At 35.0% G+C, this 25,775-nt stretch overlaps 1 protein-coding gene across 1 annotated transcript; it reads right to left on the bottom strand.

The window, feature by feature from the left end:
- Positions 1-270: 270 nt before the first annotated feature.
- Positions 271-25,775, bottom strand: ETFDH (electron transfer flavoprotein dehydrogenase). The gene is made up of 13 exons (XM_003773102.4): positions 25,568-25,775; positions 21,475-21,621; positions 20,846-21,075; positions 19,153-19,234; positions 18,018-18,136; positions 17,775-17,852; positions 14,137-14,283; positions 12,953-13,093; positions 11,291-11,434; positions 8,075-8,243; positions 4,763-4,945; positions 3,199-3,420; positions 271-2,743 (listed from the first exon to the last, which is right to left on the bottom strand). Exons 1-13 carry the CDS (start codon positions 25,599-25,601, stop codon positions 2,580-2,582), a joined length of 1,860 nt encoding a protein of 619 aa, XP_003773150.1. The 5' UTR covers positions 25,602-25,775; the 3' UTR covers positions 271-2,579.

Raw genomic sequence — 25,775 nt, 5'->3', positions numbered from 1 at the left:
CCTAAATAAAATGTCACAATCTAAGTTGCTCAGACACTCAGTTTTCCTAGTTGTAAAATGGCAGCGATAACAACTAGTACTCTGCCCAGCACACAGGTTTGCAGAGGGAATGGGATGAGGCTGGTTAAGTGAGTATTTAAAAAAAAATTACAGTGTGATATTTTAATTTATGTAAAGATTTGTTATTTTAAAGCTCTATTGGCCTAAAATCACCCCAAATTCTCTGTTCTTAAGAGCCCTGTGCATAAAACCAATTAATTTGAAAATAGGTAGGTAGAGAATGGACCAAATTTATCACCATATTAAAATAATTATAATTTTATTAAAATAAAAACAACAAATTGTGACTTTAATCTTATACTTTATCATTATTTCCAATAGAGTTGTATTTTTAAAGACTCCTTTTTTTTTCTCTTCCAAGTACCTGATTAGAGGCTAAGCACACTCTAGTTTTGCCTCTGGCACAGACACACAGACACACAGACACACACACCCAAGTTTTGAGGGGTTTCTGTAAGGTGTACCTTTATCTGTTTCAACAGTTTATTGGCTATTTTATCAGACCTGTAACAGAGAAAACTTCTGGTAGTGGCTGTCAATAAAAGAAAAGTGACAGTGTTATGTTCTACTGGTAACAAAAGCAGCTGAAGTTCAGAGAAATTACAACAGTTATCCTACTCTTAATATGTGCATTTGGCAACTGAGTAGCCACAGAATATTGTGAATAATGAAATGCGGGTAATTATTGGAACGTGGATAAAGGGCATTACTGGCCATACATCATCAAGAGATACAGGGATGCAGCTTGAGAAGTGACCACAGACATAATCTAGGAACATCTATATCTAAAGGTGCAGCTTTTTCACTCAGGAGCCTTTCTGATGAATATTTGGCAAAATACTGCAGTAACTTAACTATTTTCCCTCTTAACAATTCACATTTTAACATTCATAAAGCATCAAACTCAACACAACCCTGGGCGCGAGGTAGTTCTGCTGATTAGAAAAGTAGGTTTAGAAAGGTAATTTAACTTATCCAAGAGGTAAATGGGAAATCCAAGAATAGATACCTATTAAGCCTATCATCACAGCTGACATGCCTTCAACTGTCCTATTCTGTCTGCTTCTAGAATTATTTGTGTAATTATATATTATTACAGAATGCTAAAAGGGAAAACTGAAGAATATCACCAAAAAGATGAGCCTAGTAAGGAATCATGCATTTTTCCCCTAAAGATTCATAGATAGGTTTTTAAAAAAGCAATTTGAAGTTTCCAATTTAAGAAAATTCTTTAAAAAAATTTTTCCATATAATTCTCTTTTCTTATTTCAGTTACTACAGTACTTATTGAGATAATGATTGAAATGACAAACACATGAAACACTCACTGACCTCAACTACATCTTTATCCCTTCCTTTATACAGGCAGAAAATAGTCTATGTTTAACAGATGTTACAAATGATGGATGTTTATTTTACAGCCATTGAGGCAGAAATGCAAAAGGCCAAACAGATTAAGGCACAGTAGGATAAAGATAATGCAGCTTATACAAAAAAAAATGTTTACTTAAGAACATTGTTTTTGTTTAAATAGTAGCACTGATTGTACAAAGGCAGCCTGAAATCTATTTAAGGGTGTCCTTGGATATTGCATTTGTTCCATAATACAAGCCTGCAACAAATACTGAATGTAGAGTTGTTCCCTATTACTGAAGTAGATAAGAATTATTCTTAAACTGTTACAAAATAGTGTGAAATCTTGAATTTTTACAATAGCTTTCTGCATAGTTCACATAAAAAATTTTTTTATCAGTCAAGTCTACATGGAAACTATTCAAGATTTACATTCCTGTGTAAAGTAGATGAAGAAAAAAGAGGCAGGTCTAATTTTCATAATGCAATATAGTTCACTGGGCTTTCTGCTGTTAATGTAGCAATCTGGATTTCTAATTGCCACTGTCTATACATAACCTGTTCATGTATTGTCTTTGATAAACTAGAATTTAATGAAGAGAAATTCCCTGTAATTTTCATTTTGTACAGATTGGATAACTTAAAAATGATTCACTTATTGAAATCTCAGGGAAAATAATAATACTGATATATTGGTTTTCAGGCTTCAAATCCCCCACCCCCCAAATTCACCCATTCAGTGTGAATCACTGAAAGCTAGTCAACTTCATACATGATAGTACAATTGACCTATGGCACTTTGTGTGAAGAATTAAACAGGTCTAAGTGGGAAGGAACTGCACACATCACTTAGTCCCATACCTAAACTCCCACTACAGCTCTTTCCGTTTTTCTTTATTTCATAATATTTCCCTTCCTCCTTTTATAATGTCCCATTTCTCTCCTCTCCTTGTCCTCGATTCTTTTTAATTTGTTTAAAAAAATTACTTTAGTTGTATAGAGTAATGCTTATAACATCATAGGAAGCTTAATCTTCTAATTAATATTAGGCTGCAGGATAATTTCATAAGTATTTTTAAAAAAATAACTCAATCTATGTTTACTATAAAAGTTAGAAAACTAGCTATCAAGCAACCACCGATAAATGAAATCAAATGAGATTAACATTACATTCCATTGTAAGCAGGTCCTCCGCCACCTTCTGGTACTACCCAGTTAATATTCTGACTTGGATCTTTAATATCACATGTTTTGCAATGGACACAGTTCTGAGCATTTATCTGTAATCGAAATCCAACACTCTTTTCCAAAGGAATAAATTCATAAACTCCTGCAAAATAAAAATGTGTTATCTTAATTTAGCTATTATTTGAGATTATGACTGTTAAAAGTTCAAAATTATAACTTATCTACTTTCCATTCCTTTTCAATGACAGTAGTTAATAGAACTCTTTAAATTTTGTTTTCCAAATGTTCATTCATACACAACACTGTTACACTATAAATGACAATAGATACAGCTATGATGTAGCACAATACACTGGGCTAGTCTTATTAACTGAGGGAAGTTAAGTTCTAAAATAATTGTAAAGAGAATCTAAGTCAACTGGGAAATTCCTCATTTCCCAAGCTAAAGGAAATGATAATTGTTGGAACAATACCTGGAACAAGTTTCAAGACAGATGGAAATTGGTCTATTCTTTTACAGCAGTGTATTACACTATGACTTTTCTGTGTTTCTTGACCAATATAAATATTCTGGGCAAGGAAAAAAAAAGTACTTACCTGCAGGACAGAATCGTTGTTCTGGCCCACCATATACCAACAAATTCCTATCGACAGGTAACTTGTCATTCTTTAGTGTTAAGTGTGGAGGCTGGTTCTCCTCATGATTAGTACCGCTAAGAGCCACTGAGGAGAGGAGATCAAAACTGATCTCTCCATCAGGTTTTGGGTACTCAATAGGTGTACAAAATTTAGCTGGCTTTAGTTGATCACAGTCAGAACCTAGAAGGATTTTGAATTAAGTGGTTAACAAAAATATAAACCCTAATTTAATTTTTTAAAAAAGAATTGATAAAACAAACAACAGTCTCAGTGAACCACCTACTAAGTCATATGGAGAATGTAGCAAAAATTAACAAACTTTTCTTCCTCTCCCTTTAAGAAAGGGAGTTAGTTCTATAAGCATTTATTAAGTACTTCCTACATGCCAGGCACCGAGTTCAATGCTGGGGATACAAAAAAAGTCAAAACAGTCTTTGTTCTTAAGAAGATTACAATCTAATGAAGACAACATGCAAACAACTATATAAATAAGCTATATTCATGATAAATAAGAAATAAACAGCAGAGGGAAGGTGTTAGAATTAAGAGTGATTTGAAAAGTTTTCTGTAAGAGGTGGGATTTTAGCGGGGTTAAAGCCAGGAGATAACAATATGGAGGGAGAGCATCCAAGGCACTGAGGATCAGCAGTGAAAATGCTTGGAGTTGAAGAATGAAGTATTTTCTTTGAGGAATAGCAATGAAGCCAGTGTCACTGGACTGAAGGAAACATGGAAGAATTTAAAATGTAAGAAAACTGCAAAGGGGGCTTTGGGTGGAGGAAAGCATCTCTTTGAGGTTTCGGGTTGAGGGCCTAGTCAGCCTACCATCCAGGTCAGCCATTTCACAATGACCTGAAAGAAGAGTTTGGAGTCTTTGCAATAATGAGCCTTTCTATCAAAGATGCACTAAGCACAATAGTATTTAATGTTTAAATAGTATACAAAAGCAGAAGTGTGGATTTGAATGTTCACACAGCATTTGTCTGCTAAAACTTTTTGGTTCTATTTTTTTATTTTTGTCACTGAACCTTTCTTTGGCAACGGTGTCTCACTGCTATCATTTCTAATCTTTGCTTCCTCTCTTTACACTTTTCTTCCATTCTGTCTCCTTTTATTTCTCAACTTACATTTTCATAATATCCTCAACTCATATTCCTCCTCTCAGCCAAACTCTAGGCATAGATACACTTTTTTATGATAATGGAGAATGCCAAAAAAAAAAATCTTTTCTTTATCAAAGAAAAATGAATATTATTCTCAATCCTCTTCAATTATTAGTAACTACTAGTAACATCTTACTAGTAAGTGTGGCATACTTTCCTTCTAAAGGCTTAATGCACCTTATATGAAGACTAGTTTTGATAATAAAATTATATAAATTCTAATATAAAAATTCCCCCAATAGCTCATTTACTTGTACATCCTTTCTAAAAACTGTGTTTAATGATGCAAAATTTGAGTATAATAGTCATGTATTTATATTTTATATATTCTGGGGAAATTAATATAATGCTCAGATTACCTTTATGTTTCAAAGTCCATGGTTCCATTCCCCTGAATATCCAGTAAAACAATCCAGTGTAAATCATCCCTCCATACAAACCCAAAGGTGAATGGCAGGCTGGCCTGATGTTTCGAACAGCATAAAGTTCCTTCCACATCCATGATTTCTTCAAATTGTCCTCATATTCAGGCACATGAAGTCCTATTATACAAAAATTTCAGCTCAGATAATGTGTTAAAATGCTTTGAAAATAAGAAAGCCCTGTACAAAGAAGTATTACTAAGATCCTAGAGTAATTTTAACTAAGAGCAATAGTCAAGTAAAAAAGACAAGAAAAATATCTTTTGTGTGTAAATATATGTAGCATATTTAAAGAATTTAGGAATTTTATATTTGAAAAATATCAACACCTTGTTACTTAAAGTCAATGAAAGTTTTTTTGGTGGGGGAGGAACCATGAAAAATTAAGCTACCCATTGAGGAAATTATAGATCTCTGAAATTTTGATAAAGTGAATAGCCAAAAAGGTTTTTTAAAAAATACTTTTTGAAAATATTTTTAATAGTGATGCTTAAAACTATTATCTTTCATATTATTATTTAGTTTTACTATGAAGACTTATGTCATTCCTGAAACTAATCTGATAGTCAAATGTGTTGTTGATATTCCTGAAGTCTGCATTAATCCCTACTACTGTCTCAATTACTTTTCCTTGCCTGGGTTCCATCCCTTTTCTGTTAAGTTCATATTCTGATTTCAATTTTCTATCAAAGATGCACTAAGCACAATAGTATGTTTAAAGAGTAAACAAAAGCAGAAGTGTGGATTTGAATGTTCATACAGCATTTCTCTGATAAAACTTTTTGGTTCTATTTTTTTATTTTTGTCACTGGACCTTTCTTTGGCAATGGTGTCTACTGACTACTATCATTTCTAATCTTTGCTTCCTCTCTTTACACTTTTCTTCCATTCTGTCTGTCTCCTTTTATTTCTCAACTTACACTGAACAGGCTGAACACCAATGAGTAAATTCCTTTCTCATGTTTACCCCACCAATTATAAAATGCACGTAACAGCCTATTGGTCACTGCTCACTGCACCAAAATTATTTCTTCAGCACCAGAAACAGTACTCCTTACTTCCTATCCTTCCCCCGTCCCAATTCTGGGTTCAGGCCTATACTTGAGAGGACCAGAAGGTTGGTTTCTGGGCAAAAATTTTGCTGCAGAACTTTTTAAATGGTTCTTCTAGAGCAGGAGTTCTTAACCTTTCTTGTGTCACAGATCCCTTTGGCAGTCTGAGGAAGCCTATGAACCTCTTCTCAGAATGAAATTTTTAAACCCACAAAACAAAATACATAGAATCACAAAAGAAACACATTCTATTGAATATAGTTATCAATATATCTATTAAAAGCAAATTTTTGGATCCCAGATTAAGAACCTGTTTTTATAATTCAACCAGTATAACAGAATGGTGTGTATGTTTGTACATATGTGTATGTGTGTGTGTGTGTGTGTGTGTGTGTATGCAGTTATATATATTTGGCAATAAAAATATCATGGTAGATGTCTAGTCATAAGGTGAAATATTGAAAACATCTTGCTCATATTCTTTTCATGGCCCTCTTGACTGCTATATTTTATTTACACTGAATGATTTTACTCACTGCCTACAACATGCTACTGGCTTCTCTTTCCTTGACTTCGTCAGTTTGTACCTTTATTGTCTTTTACCTGGATTATCTTGTCAGGCTCCCTAGTTCTAAGCTTTTCTAACAAAAAACTGCCAAAGCTTGATTAAAAAAAAAAAAAAAATTATCTAATGAGAAAACATACAGCTCCATGCCCCTCCCCATTACAGATAAACAAAACCTTTGTAACAAATGTTACAAACAAAACAAAGTGCATATCTCACTGTGTATCTTGTATTCAACAGGCACCTTTCCGTCAGAAAGTAATCAAGCCCACTATCTCCAATTGCTATCAAGATAAAATTTTCTACATCTAAAGTGGAGCTCATTTTCCTTCTCTTTAAGCCTGGCCTTTCTGACTTGATGTAAGGTGCCAGAAATATCATCCACCCAGGTTTAGATGTTTGAAACTTAGGTGATGGTTCTGATTTTTTCCTCTCTAATCTCCTATTCATTAGTCGCAGAGTCCTTTTGATTCTACCTCTGCCAACTGTCTCACATGCCTTCCTATTACTCTCATAATTCTCATTGTTTCCCACTTGGATTATTATAATAGTTTCTTAAAAACTATTTTTTCATCTAACCCCACTTGTCCCTCCCCTATCCATTTTTTTATACTGCTCCTAATACTAATCACTTCTTATGCATAGATTTCTTTGTGCCATTTGTGCCAGTCTTCAGTGACTCTCTGTTCTCTCCTAAGTAACAAAATTTGTATAATTAAAGAAAGGCAGAACTAAAAGGAACTTTAAAAATTTCCTCTCCCCTCATTGACATGAGGAAACATTGCCTTAAGAAGCTAGTTAAACAGCAAAAGTATCAGAATTTCAATGTGTTTGCCTGGCATTTTAGGCACTCTATCATCTCTTATCATGATGTTGGCAAAGACTGGAGGCAAAATAAGAAGAGGACAAAATGAATACAGTGTCATGGAAGCAACAAAGGTGAGGTTGGATGGACTTTGGGAGACAGAGGATGACTGTGGTCCAGAAGGTCACAAAGAGTCAGACATTACTGAATAACAAAAATAATCTGTTAACAACCTACTTTTTCAGCCTCATTTCATATGATTTCCTACCATTAGAGAACTCTCTGGCCCTTGAACATGCATTGTATTTTCCTGCTTTTGTAAGGCCCAGAATGTACTAATCTCCAAACTTCTTTACTTGTTAAATCCTGCTAAATTTTTAAAGTCTAATTCAAATGTCTTTCCTTCAGGAAACCTTATCTGGTCCACCATCTTATTTTCACCTTTCAAACCCCATGGCATCACTATGCATTCCAGTTATATGTATCATATGCCACTCTTTTAAAGACTATTGATTCCTCAAAGGAAGGCACCATATTTCTACAGACTGTGTATTTCCTTTATATTTAAAAACCTGAAGATTACATATATGAGGTTTTATCACAACACAAAATCTTAGGAGGGTAGTTCATTCCTTATACATGAAATAGGTTTGAAAAGATTAAATTTATTTTAAGATTTTAAAAATCTCTATAAATTTTTTTATTTTACTTACATATAATATGTAATACACATATGTAATATAATGTAATAGTGTATTCTTCTAATGTAATGCTTCTAATAGAGCAAGTGATGGATTTGCTCCATGCATTAACTAGGAAGTTCTTACCTATTGTTTCTGATTGGAGATTATCACTGGTTAGTTTGCTGAAAATAGATTCTGCAGCCAAAATACCACTTTTCATTGCAGTGTGGGTACCTTTGATCTTAGGAACATTCATGAAACCGGGGCTACAACCAATTAACACTCCACCAGGGAAGGTGAGTTTTGGTATAGACTGAAAAGAGAGAGAAAAAAAAGGCTGAGGTTTCAAGTGATAGAAATAATTAAAAAAATTTTTAGACACACTACTATCTATCTAAATAAAAAAACTTTAGCCCATGTAGTTTGAAACAAAAATTTCTTTTAGTAAATGTATTATAATTAATAGAATGAAAATTTTAAAAGGAGAAAAAGAAGCAGTCAAATGAAAAACTATTAAATAAAGAGATATGAACTCCTCAAAGGGACACTAAACTTTTTACTTTATTTTTTATTTCTTGAGGTCTAGGATTTCTTTGTTAGAATGGAGAAACAGAGCTTTCCTTCAGATCAGCCCCAAATAGGAATGATTAATTTAGAAGGCAGAATTCACATGCAATCTAAGATCCAGGGTATACCACTGGAGAAATGTTAAATAAATTATATTCTCACTTATAAGCATTCCAAAGACATAGTTAATAACATAATTTTATCTAATATAAAACTGAACTAGCTAAAAAAAGGAATTCTCTTAGTACTAGAATATTAATTTTTAAAAAATGATGCTATTTATAGTTTTAAGATTTCGAAGCACCTTTTCTTCTACCACATCACTGAGAAGATAGTGAAAATATTATTCTCATTTTACAGATGAGAAAACTGAGAGGCTCAGAGCACTGGCTTTTCAAGGTTCCACAACAATGGTTAGGATTAAGATTCAAATTCAGATCTTTGCACCTTGTAATGTACTGATGTGATGTCTTGGGAATACAAAACCAGGGATTCAAGGAGCACATTCACTCCCTGTCTTATTCCTTTTCAACTCTAGGAGGAGAGCTTTTCCTAATATTCCCCTCCTACTTTTCTTCACTCAATCAAGAAATGAGCATTTTGAAGTGCCTACTATGTGCCAGGAGATGGGATACTAAGACAAAAATAAAACAAAAATCTCTGTCCTGAAGATTTTATATTATATTACAGGAGGAAAAAATCTAAACACATATAAATAAATCGAAAATATATACAAAGCAATTTTGGAGAGAAAGCTAGGCGACCCTATTGTAGAAGACTGCTCCTGAGGAAAAGGGATTTTCTAAGAGTCACAAGTAAATCAGTTAGTATGTCAGAGGTAAGGAGGGAGGATATTTTAGGCCCAGAGATAGGAGATGGATTGTCATGTGTGAGACACAGCAAAAATGCCAACAAAGCAAGAGTGCGTGAAAAAGAATTTGGAAACCAATTATTAAGGGTTTTAAATGCTAAAAATAAGACTCTACATTTGATCTTAGAGGAAAAAGGGAGCTCCCTGAAGCTTTTTAAGCAAGGGAATGACTTAGTTAAACCTGAATTTTACTTTAGCATCTACGTGGTAGAGGGATGGGAGAGGGGAAAAAACTTGAGGTATGGAAACCAATTGGGAGACTATTGCAGCATACCAAGGTAAGACATGATGATGATGATGAAGACCTGAACTGGGATGGTGGCTACATAAGGTGAAAGAAGGGAAAGAAGGTAAGAGATGCTGTAGAGGGAAAACTGATATGACTTGGCATTGAATGGATATATGGGACAAGGCAGAGTGAGGATAACTCCAAGACTGTGAACCTGAGTGACTAAAAGCATGGAGGTGTCCTTGATAAAAACAAGTAAGTTTGGAACAGGGGTGGATTGGGGGAAAGAGAGAAGTTAATGAATTTTGTTTTGCACAAACAAAATCTTAAAATCTTTTGAGTTTAAGATGCTTATAGAAAAGCCCAATAGGAAACTGGTGGGGTATATGTCTATATGTGTTTTGTGGGATGGAGGAAGAGAAGAAGCTTCAAGGTCAAGAACTCTTGCATTGGTTCTTCTTATTAATTAAGAGTAAGATGGGAAGTGAGAGTGGAAGTGGAATAGCTTAAGGCCTTGTGATTCCAATGGGACCGGGAGCTCCTCAAACGAGGAAACTGTTCCAGGAACAGCAACAATACTGATAGCTACTTATAAGTAAGTAGTGTAGTAATACTACCTATTGGTAGTAATGATCGTAAATCCAGAAGATTGAATCATTGTTTGAAGAGCAGTCACATATGGAATATACAAATAGAGTATACAGATCATGTACTAGGAATCTCTTTTAATGCTGTATAGCAAAATGTGATATGAGGCAGGTGTTTCTGATACCTTATTTGAGAAGGGTTAGTTACTAAGGGAACAGAAATTTCATTATAAGGTGCTCTCTTAAGGCAAAGGACCCTCAAAGAAAGTATTGTTTTAAGGCTCTAATGATAACGATGCAATAAAAGGGAAATGTTCATTATTTGTGACCTTTATGGATGTGAAATGATGTGTCTCTCACCTCACAATAAAGTTAGGATACTTTCAAAGTTAGATTTGTATTAAATAATGGATTTTTAAAAGTATTATCATGAAAAATTAAAATTCTTATTTTGAGTTTCAAAATTCAATTATTTAAATAGTTTATGAATTTTACCTATTTATGAATGGATACAAGGTAGGTAACAGATATAAATGAAAGCTAAAAGTAGACAGTTTAAAAATAGAACTAAAACTACCTAAAAGGAGCAAAAAGAGCAAATGTGATGAGTTCTTTGATATGTGTACTTAACAGATTTCAGTTTGTTCAAAGTTACAATAATAGAATTTTGATTGATAATTCATCAGGACAGAAAGTTTTTACTTCAACTAAATTCAAGAAAGATTTCATTGCATTAAAGCTTTGCATAAAGGATAGTGGGTAACAATAGCTCAATCTTGGTTATGCAAAATATAAAAGCAAAACAGAAATAAATTTTAGAAATTAGCCTTTTTAGGGAAGTCTACACAGTATTTGATTTACAATTTAAGGATGCTAATAAGTTACAATTAAAATAACTGTTAAGTTGGATAATATATTCTCAGACAATAGGTGGTTTGCAGAAATTCTGTAAGTTTTTTTCTTACATTTTAAAATTCTTTTCATCTGAATTTTAATGCTAGTTTCAAAATTAAATATATGTTAACAGAGATATATGGTATATACTAGAAGGAAAAAAAAACAAGGAAAACAACTTTATGATAAGAAAAGGAAACAATAAATATTACCTGAAAGCCACCTTCATTGAGAGCTCTGGCTCCATAGGCAATTCTTTTCCCACCCTTCAGGGTTGGTTGAATGTTGGGATGGTGTTTCCACCTTTGGAACTCTCTAAAAGGGCTTAGGTACGGATTTTGATAATCTAAACCAACCTTTAAAAAAAAAGTATTTTTATATATTCAGTCAGACCTACTTATACTTACATTCTGCATGATAAGTCTATTATATTTATTCAGATCACCTGTGAAAACATTTAATGTCTTAACTAGCTACTTTTATTTAAGAGAATAAATAGCATCTGAAATCTATGTAGTAAAGAAGACAAACAATATAGTAATAGATTTTTTAAAAATCAATAAACATTAAAAAATAAGAGCAATTTAATAATATTCTGGACAGATGTGTCATACTATGGTAGATTTAGCTTTAGAATAGCTCTTAATTGATAAGGAAACAGACAATAGAGGGTAGCTGATCAACCTAAGATTATGTTGGGAGTCGAGATTGTAGAGGGTTCCCTCCCAAAATTGGAGTTCCGGGACAGTGTTGAGTGTGTCCCAAAAGAATTTGGAGGCTTAGATAATCTCCAACTCAAGAGGTAGGTTTTTATTATAATTGTAATGCTAATTAAAGAGGTTAAATTCCAAGAGAGGAAAGGAAAATAGTAAAGATCAAGGAGTAAATAGGTAATTTTTTTTTCTTTTCCTGAGGCAATTGGGGTTAAGTGACTTGCCCAGGGTCATGAAGCTGGGAAGTGTTAAGTGTTTGAGACCACATTTGAACTCAGGTCCTTCTGATTTAAGGGGGGGTGCTCTATCCACTGTACCATCTAGCTGCCTTTAAACAGGTAAATTTAAAGGGATTTGGGGAGTACAGAACAAAGAACAAAGCAGGATAAATGACATATAGGATTGGATTTCACATGATTGGTGAGAAGTTTGATAAAGGGGGATAACAAGAATTCACTTTATTCTTTCATGGAACTAAGAACTGTTTTGGGGCTAACAAGGACTCACTTTATTCTTTCATGGAACTAAGAAATGCTTATCATTTAAGTTCAGATGAAAGCTACCAACCCAGATTTTTTGATGACAAACCAGACATCCTTGAAGGATAGTTTGGTGGAATAAAGTTACATCAGACTCAAGTCCCTTTCTTTCATATGCATTCTGCAAGGCTATGCCACATTACTCCCAATCGCTATATTTCTAAGGTGCTTCATGATTCCCAAGGCTAGATGGCCTGGGTTTTTTTGAAAAGTATTGGGGCCTATATTATTACTGAGGTTTCCACTATCTCACTCCTAAGGCCAGGTAACCTGAGGATTATTACCACACCATTTCTAACAGTCATACCACATCAATTACCCAATGAATAAGTAGCTGACCTAGAATCTATCAAGCATACAGAAGAAACAAATCCACTTTTACTTTGTTTCAATCTTGCTGATAACCTAATAGAGAATACTCTAGGCTTATTACACAAATACAATTACAAATGAAATTGTACTTAACACATTCTCATAAGTACCTATTTTTTTTTCTTTTCTAACAGTGATATTGACAGAAATGAAATGTGAACTAGTTTTTGAAGACTTTGATGTTCTCTAATTTCTGTAACAAAAAAGATCCTTTGAATATAACAAGTATTGGGGAAAAGAAATAACTTACCACAAAACCAAGAGCTACCATTGGTTCACTCTCATTTAAATGATAGAGGAAAGACCCTCCATAAGTATGTCTGTCCAAAGGCCAACCGACAGTGTGTTCTACTCGTCCTGGTTTCCAATTCTTTTTGTCAATAATCCATAACTGCAATAAAGGCACAGACATATTTATATTTTTCTTTATTTCTAAGCAGTGAAAATTTCTTGGAAAAGGCAGTAATAATGAGATAGATATATAAAAGAGACTTCTAGCAAAGGAACAACTATATCAATTGAAATTTAATAAAAAAAAGTTTTAAGCTTTTTTTAGGTGCTAATTAATTCTTAAGTCTATCTACTTTACAATTATAAAAGCAGAATATTACATTAGGCCAATTCAAAGCTTCTCTGAATCATTCACTCTCCTTTAAAGTTTTAAGTTTTAATTTTCAAGGTCCATTTTCATCTTCACTAAAATTTATTTAAATGTTATAAAAAGCATAGGAATCTGTGAGCTTTCAAAACAATGAAAACTTCCAATTTGATGCTGGAATTAAAAAAAATACAAGATCCAAGGACTAGTAAATGCATAGACAATATTTTAGCAATTTTTAATATCACCTGGGAAAAATAAGGAAATAAAAATAAATGTTTTGAATATTTTTCTTTCACACTATGGAGTCAAGATTATGAATGGATCTGACAAATGGGGCAAATTCAAATGAAATCTAATAAATCAAAATAAGAATAAGTTTTGTAAAGCTCAAGAAATTTAAGATTTTGAGAAAGTACTTTAAAGAATGTAATGTAGGACAGACTATCTAAAGTATAAACTTTAAGTCACTTTAGTAACAGTTAAAGACAGATAAAAATCTGTTATGAAATCATTAAAATGAAAAAGCTCTGAATAACAAGTACAGTTCAAGTCTCAGTCATTTACTTCACATTTGATTAAAAAAAACTAAGTATCAACAAGTATCAACATAACAAAATGATTTGGACCATCTCTGCTGTAAAGAGATTTAAATTGTAAATATTTTCAAAACTACAAAATATTTCAAAGGCTTTTTTTACTACCTTTACAATAACATAGTTTTACTCATTTAAAAAAAATTGTGTATTTGTCATGAAAAATGACCGTGTAATAATATCAACTCATGTACACTTTACCTTCCAACAATTAAAATTTCTAAAATGACAAAATGTTACCTCCTTTAATCCAATACCATAGGTTTGGGGTTGACAGTTGGCCCTCAAGTCAAACTTCTTATATAGTTGCTTGGCAAGATGTCCATGACAACCTTCACTAAAAATGGTGACTTTGGCATGTAACTCTAGTCCTCTTTCAAATGTATCCTGAAAAAATAAAACATGTTATAATCAGTACTCCTTCCAACTGATATGCTACAATACAGAATTATTCTCTGAATGTATAAGGTTAAAACTGTATATTACTTTCAAAAGATTTCATTTTATTGTTCTAATGTTCCATCAATTCAGAAGATTTCTCCATACTCTAAGAGACTCTTTTATGAATTGCTGTAACCAAAAAAAGTCTATCATCTGGTGGTCACTACTCTGATGATGAGTCTTTCTAAATATAGCTTTGCTGCTTGTCAGCTGCCAGTTCATCCACAGGGCTCTTATCTGAGTGAGACTTTTTTAGCTTGCTAGGATTTTGACTAGTGGGATCTTTGAGAATCCATGCTAAATCTTAATGCCATGAAGCATCAGAATAGAGTCAAAGGAAGAAAAAAGTCAAATTAGCATTATTAAAAATTTCAGATTATAAAGCTCAAGTGACCAAGATTCTACTTACACCATGTGCTGTTTTGGATTAAAGAATTTTTAAAAAGTAACAAAATTATTATTAACAAATATAAAGGTATGAGGATGATAGCATATATATCCCAGAGCAAGACAATAATTTAATCTCACTTCACAAGATTAAATTTGTATAGCACTTAGTTAAAAGGTGTCCAGTTTAAGTTTCTCAACTAGGGCCAGCAGACAAAGCTAATCTTCTGGAAGGAAGATGTGCTTCAGTTTTGGGGAAGGACAAGAGCTGTGGAAACAATGGGAAACAAAGAGAAAAGGTCCTAGAACAAAGAGTCACAATGAGATTCCAGCACCAACTTGGCTTACCAAGGCCCACTTTCCTCTGCGATATGGCCAGTGCTTTCCCCAACCACTTCTATATCCAATATCTCCCATTCAGGGAATTTCTACTTTGACAAGCCAGTTTTATGAAATTATGAGACAGAGGAAGCAGAAATGATACTTGGCCTTGTCATGTGGTCTAAAATATTTTAGGTTTAATAAACCTAGTTCGTTTACAAAGTGCTTCTAGCGAGGCCAAAAGTGAGTGGAAAGAGCGCTAACCTGAGGCACAGACTTGCACAGATCAGAGGCTATCATGCTATACTTTAATGGAAAAAAAAGCTAGCCAGGGAGTCATTAGTTTGTGTGACTTTAGGCAAGTAATTTAACTTCATTAGGCCTTAATTTCCTAATTTGTAAAATGAGGAAGCTAAACTAGATGATATTTAAAGTCACTTCCAGTTCTAAAATTCTGTGAAACTAGAAAATATTTATGTTTTTAAGCATGAATATATATTATTTTCAATAGTTCAAGAATAAATGATTTTATAGCTAAGTATAATCTTTTTACCAAGGCAAATCTCAAATTCCTCCAAGATTTGGAAAAAGAGGCTACAACCAAAAACTTTAACCTATCGAAAGTTAAGCTGGTGATATTCTTAGCCCTTAGCTAGGTTGGTCCTTAATTAAGTGTTTCACTGTTTACTCCCTGTGGCACTGCCTTCAAGAACCCAGGATCATCTATCTCCATTTACATCATGATGAGGTACAGAAATAAAACTTTTGTGTAATACAATTCTAAAAAAATGTGAACTCTACTATACAATGACACCACAGATAGCAGGATTGCCTAAAAGTTGTGAAGGCCCAGGTAAGATTGTGTAACATAAATCTGTAGTGGACACAATCACAATGGTTGTCTGACTTTCTCTATGGAGGTGATCCACAGGCCACAACTGGTGAATGCTGAGGAGTCTAGGGACCCAAGGAAAGAGAGCAGTGTAGAGTTACACTAGTTCAAAAAGGTGTAAAGATGGAGAAAAGGGGAGTGCAGGGGAGATTAAAAGCCTCGGAGAGAATTAAAAGCTAGAGGGATTAGAAATTGTGAGCCATATACTAAATTCATTGATCAAAGAAGGGAAGGTGTATAGACAATAGCTATCAGGATTTTGATTGGGTAGTTAATATGAATAGCATGAAGTTCAAAAGCATAGAAGAAGTAACTTGATAACCTGGAAGTAGTAACGGAAAGCAATGAATATTCCAACTTCTCTGCCTCAACCAAAGAGCTAAAGGCAAAGACAGAAATTCAGCTAGACGGTGTCTAGGGAGGATGTAGCATCAAGGGGTAATCAGGTCTTAATAATGTCTAGAAGATGGAATGGATGGTGGAGGAAAAGATTTAGGAGAAAGGGAAGTTTGTTGCCTACAGAACAGGCATTCCAGAGGGCACAATGTAAGACGTAGATTGGGTGGTTGGTTAGAACTTTGAGTAGGGAAAATAGAGGGAGACAGAAATAAGAAACCAGGTGGTGGGCAATGGGGAATGAGGTTTGATGATGACCTACATCATTTCAGAATCACTAAGATATAAAGGTTATGACCAGATATGAAAATGTTCAACACTGAATAGAAGGGACAACTCTTCTTCCCAAAGGAAGCTGAAGATCAGGGTTAGAGACCAATGAGCACAAGACAGAAGGCAAACAACAGATGGTCAAAGGAGGCCCCATTTCACTACTTCTCTTCCTTCTAACTAAAGGCTGGAGATTAAGCAGTAAATAGCTCAGTAGCAGATGGAAGTCCTACTCTTTTTTTGACAAGCACAGAAGGAAATGGAAAGCCTAAGTCTTTGCACTAGAAGTTCTCCACAGTGGGTTCGGGAAATCAGGCTGGAAGTAGGTAGTGGAAGTTGCCTTGTGTTAGCATGGATGCAAGTAGTCTTAGGCAGTATCTTTCAGACTTTCCTTTGGAAAGGCTATCAGAAATTTGGTAGAATTTGGTCTCTTTCCTTGGATGATGCATTTCTGATTTTATACTATGTTCTAACATAAACCAATCCAAGTCCTTCTGAATATTAAGAAAGCATAATTCTTAGATAAGTAGTAGGTATAGCTTGAAATGAAAAGAATAGTCTTTGGTGGCCACAGCATAGAAAGAATGTCTTTCCTTACTCTGGACTTTTCAGTTCCATATCTGAACATAGAGAAAATAATCACCACCAGTAACACAGTTTCCATATGTGGATAGTATTTACTATATATAATACATGTATACAAAATACATCTAAAGACTTCACTCTAAGATATTTAAAGTACCAAATATATGTGGGTATATAACATACACTCCCCCATATATATATATATATATATATATATATATATATATATATATATATACACACACACACATACACAAACACACACACACATATACACCAACATATGTATATACACACAGGTTTATATACATACATATGTGCACATATATGAACAATACAAACTATCACATTTGTATCCCAGGCCTTTGTGGTTCTGAATCTGAGTGTCTAAGCAAAATTTCAATTTTTTTTTAATTTAAGGAAAAAAAGTTCTACGTTAACTCATATTTGAGAATTTTCTTACTATTTAGGCAGTTTATGGCATCATTAAATTTTTTTAAATGTCAAATGCATTTCATTAGCTTTAAGTTCATTCAACATTTTTATCAATTTCTGAACATCACATTATTATTATTAAGAAGTTTACCTTTGGTGCTCCATCCTTCTGTATACCTACATCATTAGTAGCAACTCCTTTTACACTGCCATCTTCATGATATAGGACCTTATTTTAAAAGACAGAAACAAATTAATCACTATCTCTTTCTATAACTCTAAAGTGTAAATCCTTTACATGAACAAATCTCTTTTCATGCATACATATTATTAAACTACAAACTTCAAAATAAAAATGCCTCCTTTTTATTAGGCCAGTAGAAGATTTCATTACCTCTGCAGCTGCATACCCTGGGTATACTTCAACACCAAGCTCTTCTGCTTGCTGTCCCATCCAACTAACCAAATGGCCTAAACGCACAATATAATTTCCATGATTAGTCATTGGAAGACCTACAAATAAAGAATAAACATTCTTAAATATTTAGTGATAATATATTTAAAAATCAAATTCTTAAAAATAAAAATTAAGTAATAAAGACTTGAGTTTAGTATGTACTTCAATATATTAAGGATCCATGTTTCATCATAGTATGAGTTCACTCTCCACCAGTACACATCATTACTCCTCTATCCCTTAGTCACGCCTTCATGAATTAATACCATACATTATTCCACCTGAATTTCACTTGATGGTTAAACAACCAAGGCTGGTGCACTAGGAAGAAGTATCCATTTTGGAATGCAATTTGGAACTATGTTCCCCAAATCACCTAACTATGCATAGCTTTCAAACCAACAGTACAACTAGTAGGCATATGCCCCAAAGAGAAAAAAGGGAAATGACAGATATATACAATAAGTATTCATAACAAAGGAGGTTTAGTGGGAAAACATTAAGAAGATATTTTTAAACACTTTTTTTTTTTTAGCATTTTTAAAACCCCCAACCAAAAAACAAGTAGTACATATTGAGATTTGCAGTTTCATATATAATATTCTTTTTCTGTTCTTTTTACATGAAAATATTTGTGTCTGTTGAATTTAAAATAAAAGAAACTTTAAAAAACTAGCCCAGCTGTCCTTAGATGATAGACACATAACTTATCATTCATGCCCTTCCAATTTGTTAGATGCTGTCAAAATTTGTGCTTCTGACAACCCAAGATTATTTGCTCATCAAGCAAAAGGACAGAAAAGAATTTTAATTGGGAAACAGAAGATAGGAAAAGAAGCAGCACATATATTTTAATTATAGTTATTCATCTGTCCCAAGGCTAATAACTTCTTGAATAAAGCTTCCATCATTTTGTTTCATTTTGGTCTAGATTTGTACATATATTGAAATAAAAAAATGAATTACAGTAATGGATTTGAAAAAGCAAATTACCCTATATAGCTACAAGATTTGCATCTCATTTCTACTTTCTTATCTTCTTATTCAGTGCTCAGTATTTCTCACTCTTTACCTGGAAGGACGGGTACAGGAATTCTAAATTTCTCTGTTAAAATTCCAAACTTATCTTCTGTTACAGGAGTGGTAAGTGGAGCCTATATATCGAGAAAGAGGAAAAATATAGGAAGTTATTCATAACATATTTATTTTTCATTTAGAACAAAAATAGTGCATTCCTTTTTAATCACTATCTGGGGATTAACAGGTTTTATATTATTTTAGGTAATGATGGCTCTTGTGTTAGAACTTCTAAAAGAAAAAAAGCCTTTCTTTTTATACTAGAACCTATAACATTAATCCAAAAACAAATATTTCAGAAAAGAGGGATAGAAACCATTTTGGATCCAAGTTACTCAATATGAAAATCATAAGAATGGTATCTTATTTTTTTTATCTTTTTCCTAAGTGTTTTCCTATGTTACTGTATTCTATTTTTAGAATATGGTAACATATGTAAAACCATCTTGTGAGGCAGAGCTGTTAGAATTACCCTTATAAATTAAGAAACAGGTATGGAAATGTAATGCCCAATATCAAACTAGCAAGTTATTGGCAGATCCAAGAATATACACCAACCAAGACATCAATTTGCTCTAGAAAGAAAGGATAGAAGAAGACATAGAAAAGGTATAAAATGGATAGAAAGGGAGGAAGAGGGCCTTTCTCTTTATTTTCAAAAGTCAAGTTGGCTTCTCTGAGTTGGAAGCACTGTTTCAAGTTTTTAAATAAGATTCTAAGATGTTATGAGCCAGAACTTGAAACAAGGTGATAACTCAATGGAATTGATAGAAGCAATGCTTGTGTGCTTGGGTTTGCACCTCTGAAAGTTCACACATTAGCTCACACATTCGTTCAAAAGTTTGGAAGATTCACAAGTGTTCACAAGTAAGGGAGATTCACAAAGTTAACTTTGTAACTTTGTGAATTCACACCTCCCATAATCCCACTCTCAGAGGACTCCCATATTCCCACTCTTAGAGGAGGAATCGACCTTTGAGAGAGCATAAAAACAGCTGAGTTCAATCAGCAGAGTTCAGCTGAAAAGATTGAGAGGGGAGCGTCAGTTCAGAAGCCACGAGTCAGAGTTGAGCTAGAGCCAGAAGTCACTTCGGAAGATTGACAGAGTGAAAGTTCAGTTTGGATTCAGCTTCAGAGAGAAGCTAATCTGCAGTCAGGCAGAACCAAGATTCAGAGAGAGGTTGAAGCTAGCAACAAGAGCTTTTGGAACCAAAGAAAGCGAACTGGGCTATTTTGGGAGAAACAATAAAGAACTACTTTAACATCTGGCTGCATTTGGAGTGATTATTACTCAGAACCAAAACCAGAAAACCTCCCCAAGAAACCTGCTCTCACAGAGAACCATCATATATTATAAAAAAGAAGAGAATACCATACTAAGAAAAAAAAAAAGAACACATAACAAAACAATGAAAATCCTATATATATTTTCAATACAAATGGTTCAACTTTCAAAGTTAGGTTGTATCATAAATCTTGTTAGCAAAGTACACAGAAAATAATGAATTAAATTAAAATTCAAACTTCAAAATTAAAACCTTGATTCTTAAAAATTTTAATTCTAATTTTCATTTATTCACTAAAACATTCATAATCATTCTCTGAGAAAAATTCATAAAATAAAATACTTTTGCAATTGTTTGGAATGGAGATGATTTTAAAAAACAACAAACCATAGCTATACATACCCCTTTTTCTTTCCAGTCTGGGAAGAGTTCTTCAAAAGCAGATGGTTCAAGGCAAGCACCAGAGAGAGTATGTGCTCCTATTTGAGCAGCCTTTTCCACTAGACATACTCGAATTTCTTTTTCATGTTTAGCAGCCAACTGTTTTAGACGAATAGCTGCAGAGAGACCAGCGGGGCCTCCACCAACTATTACTACATCAGCTTCTTCTGCAAATCTTTCCATGTTCACCCCTTTAAATGAAGTTACAAAAAGAATTAGATATTATTTCTTGATATACAAATTCTAACTTAAATATAACATTTAGTAAGTATATTGCTATAGTAGATATTCCCTAAAATCCTGAAGCAGTGCTGATTTTAACAGGCTTGGTAAATCAAGCCTCACAGTTTTGAGACTTCCCACAAGCACTAAGTATAACTTACCTAGGGATTAGTATCGAAGAATGTTTTTTGGCAGAGGTACAATTTAGATACACTGAACACAAAATGTTAAAAGTTTTGAACCATCATGGGAAAAATGGAGATATGTTATTCTTTAAAACAAAACTTTGAAATTTTCTCATCCTTAGTATTTTCACACTGGCCTCACCCAGAAAAACCTGCAACAATTTTCTGGCATTTCTTTCTTACCTTCCCATCGACTGTCTTTCTCTCGAGGATAGACTGTATAGTGTGTGGTGATACGTGGCACCACAGGAACAGAAGCCCATCTTGTAGCACCGGGATGTAGCAGACAATCCTTCTTGAGTATTTTTAGGGCATGTAAGAACTGATATGCTGCATAAAAATCAAGGACATTATTTTTGCAACTTAATTTTCATAGTAAATAAATCCCCGTGAAGCAGAGGGGCAAAATGGAAAGGCTGCTGCATTTGGAATGAGACAGGCCTGGATTTAAATCCCAGTTCTATCACAGATTCACTAGTTTATCTGGGCCAAGTCAGTTCCTTCTCTGTAAAATGAGGGGAATGGGCTAGATGATCCTTTAAGCTCCTCCTAGCTTTAAAATTCTACTGTTCTACTGAATGGTATTATTCTTCCAATTGAAGTATTCTACACAGCATTCCAGGGATATAGATAACAAACTAAAACCAAACCTAGAAAGACAAGCTGGAACCGTGTCCTGGAGAGCACTGAATGCTGCTAGACAAAGAGCTATTTAGTTATAATAATCTACATCTTGTGTGTTTTTAAAAAATATTTAGAATGCCAAAATGTAAATGTTTCAGGTTCTCCAGAACTATAACAATTTATCAGTTCTCAAACAGATCTCAAATTTAGAGAATCAATCATTTGAATTAATGTTCATAGTCTAAAAATGCTGATGTAAAACTTCCTGCCTTCCTTTCTGTTAGTCATACCATCCCAATGGAAAAAGGTGCGTATAACAATGAGGGCCAACTACTGATTTATTTTTTTTAATAAGGCTCAGAGAGAAGAATAATGCCTGACTCATGATGACAAATCTCCTAAGTGTCAGACCCAGGATTCTTACCCAAATCTTTCCTGGGTCAAGTCAAGTGCTCTTTTACCTAATGCTAGCTGCAACCACAGAATTAAAACAAAACAAAACAAATAAACAAACAAAAAAAACTAGAGAAAGGCTTCCAGAAAATTAGGTAAATCCTTTGTGTGAAGGATCTATGGAAAAATATGGCAAGGAATACACAATATTAGAAGATGTAGAAGGGTTGTGATTGTACTATTCTCACCATAATTCTGAAAAAAGGTAATATAACATTTTTTGGGGATAATCAGTTAGTCAGCACCAAAGTCAGCACTTTACTATAGATCTTTTAATTGTAAGACCAATATTCAATTCAATGTACAATATGCCATCATATGTTGAAAGAACTGTAGATGTTCAGAAAAGGAAAAGTGTGGAGGGACCAAAAGGGCAATCTTTAAAGATCAGAAGGGTTGTCATATAAAAGATTGATTAGGCTTTGGGTAGATGGATCATATTATGGAATTAGGGTCAGATCATTTGTTTAAGGATGTCATTTTGGCCAACCCCTTTTATTTGTGAAGAAACTATTGCCACAAAAATTAAGTTTTACAGATTAAAAGTGGCATTTGAAGCCAGGCCCTCTGAATCTAAATCCAGCAGCATTTTTACTATACCATGTTGTGCTTCATGACCTTGCTCACTGGAGACAGACCTCAAATTTAGAAAACCAGTGATTGAATTAAGATTCATAGTCTAAAAACACTGACTTAGCAATTCCCGATTTCTTTTCTTGTCAGCATACGATCACTGTGGAAAAGATGTGCACAACCAAGGGCAAGAAAATACAAAGGAGCAGATATTGGCTAGGGAAAACTTCTTAACAGTCATTTATCTAAAATCAGAATGAGTTGCTGACTATAAGAGATGGCAATGAAGGATAACTGAATGTATTTCTATGTGTGGAGGTGGGGAGACGCCACTATGAACTCTTTAGTGGAGATCTTCTGAGGTTAGATGATCACAGGTCAGAAATGTTCTAGACAGTATTTATGATATGGTAGGTATTGATTTAGATAATCTTGAATGTCCCTTGCAATTCCAATATTATGAGTCTGCATATTAGGGGAAGAAAAAACAGAGCTTTTGAGACAGGTTTTTTCCTACATGTAACCTCATCGTTACGATTCCATTTGTCCAGCTATAATTCCTTATGTCCAGGCTTTGAATTGCGTTTCGGTTTTCTGAAACAAAACTCTGGATTACAGAGAGGTAAAGCAATCTCTGTGGCCTTTTCTGATCATTAACTTGACTTATATGGCAAATAAATAAGCAAAATGTCAGATTTCTCAATAAGAATGCAAATATAAATATCAGAAGTTAATAATCAACTTCTCTGTTTATGGTCTTGGAGGAGATAATGAAAGTTATACTTTAGGAAAATAAAGATCAATGAATCATTTTTAAATACACCACTTCAAATTACCTGTAACAGCTTTGTGAGGCCCGTAAAGATGGATATAAATTTCATTATATATATATACAAACACATACACACACACAAAGACACTAAATTACTTATTGAACAGTAAGTCGTCGGTGGCAAGGTTAGGATCTGAGTTTCCCAACTTTTGGGCTAGTGTTTATGATTAGAGTTAATCTGATCAAAGATGCCCAGACAGTCACAGAGTCTTAAGCAACCAGAACCGTGGTAAAATAAGCTCTAAGTGAGCTTTTGGGACAGAATTATATTAAACCCATTTAGACAGTCTCTTTAATAATGACTTATCTAGAGGTCAGAAGGAACAGCCGAGAGTTTTTGAGCAGGGAAATTACATGATCAAACCTATGACTTATAAGAATTTGGCAGTTGTGTTGAAAATAGGAAAGAACAGAGACTTGAAGTTAACCAATAATTTGAGATAATAAATGGGAATCAGTGTATGAAGACCTAAATTAAGACTGTGAGTGGAGAAATGCAATAAAAGCTGTGAAAAAAAGAACCAAGAGGAGGTTGGCAACTGACATTGGGGAGAGGAAGAGTCAAGACTGATTCCAAGCTTATGAACCTGGATGTCTTGGAGAATGGGGATTTCCTCAAAAGAAAAGGGGAAGTCTGGAGAAGAGGCAGGTTTTCTTTTTTTTTTAATCGTTTTTCTGGATCAGAAACGTTGTCAGTATAGGAAACCCCTTATCAATGCAGAGAGGGCCAGTGATTTGCTCAGCCTCACACAGTTGGTGTGTGTCAACAACAGAACCCAAACCTGCCCGATTCGGAGGCATAATTTAGCTAAACGTCCGATAACCTGAAAGCAAACTTTAAAGAAGTGACCGCCTCTTGTCAGAAAAAGAAAGCTTGCTCTGGAGTACGGACACCTCTCTTAACACACACCAGCCGTGCTGAGCCGGGCAAATTATGCCTACCTCAGTGTATCTCTAAGGCAGACACAGACCTCAAGTTAAAACTGGGGTGGGGTAATTCCCATACCAAGCGTTTCCTCCGAGAAGAAAACACAGGTGTGGATTAAATAAAAGGTAATATAATTACAGTAAAAAAAAAAAATATATATATATATATATAATTACAGTAGCTGCGCCAGAGTTTAAAAAAAGAAACCCAACACAACCAATACACTTTTGGCACTTTATTATAAAAAAAGCTTTTTTCTTCAACTTCATGTTAGGAACCTCTCTGCCCACCCATACACACGCACTCATTCTCTTCGGATTTCCTAAGTTTTTTTAAATTCTAAGGATCCCCCTCCTCTGCCTCCTGGCGGGGAGCGAGGGGGTCCGTGTGGGCGCATCTCCGCGGGAGGGTGACCGCTCCCGGGGGCCCCGGGCCGGGGGATCAGACGCACCGGAGCTGCCCAGACTCGGGACGGGGAAGGGCCCCGAGGGACGGGCGGCTCAGTCTCGGTGCCCAGAATCCCCTTCTGCGGCACCCCGCCCAAGGGGCCTCGGGTCCGTCTCGGCTCACAGCCTTGCCCTGCACCCATCCCCCACCCCGCGGGGTCACGGGCAGGGCAGGGACGAGCGCGGGCTGACAGGTCCCTCTGCGCCCTTTACCTTTACCCCAGATGCCAGCCCTCTCGGGGCGGCTCCGCGGCGCAGCCGCTCGGGACGCGGAGGGAGGGGTTTGGGAGAGCCGGTCCCGGAGTCAGACTGGCATGCCCTTTGCCCTAGATTGGGGGGGGGGGCGGCTGAGGTACCCGCCTCCTCTCTTTCCCCGCTCTTTCTCTTCCTCCCCCAGACCTCGCCAGGGTCCCCGCTCACCGGGGCTGGACAGCTTCGCCAGAGGTACCAACATGATGAGAGGCGCCGGGGGGCTCCTAGGTGAGCGGGACGAAACTACTAGCTTTCAGACGCCGCTGGACCTCTAGGCCGCGGGGGGCGCCATACACTCTTCGCTCCAAGCCGGCGCCTCTACTGACTCTCCACTGAATCGCATCATTGACCCTACTTCGTTGCTTTTCCGCCTCTC

Source organism: Sarcophilus harrisii, chromosome 6, assembly GCF_902635505.1.
Source record: "Sarcophilus harrisii chromosome 6, mSarHar1.11, whole genome shotgun sequence".
NCBI classification, from domain to species: Eukaryota; Metazoa; Chordata; class Mammalia; order Dasyuromorphia; family Dasyuridae; genus Sarcophilus; species Sarcophilus harrisii.
The sequence above is the reverse complement of the archived record's forward strand: the minus strand, read 5'-3'. Positions and strand labels throughout refer to the sequence as shown.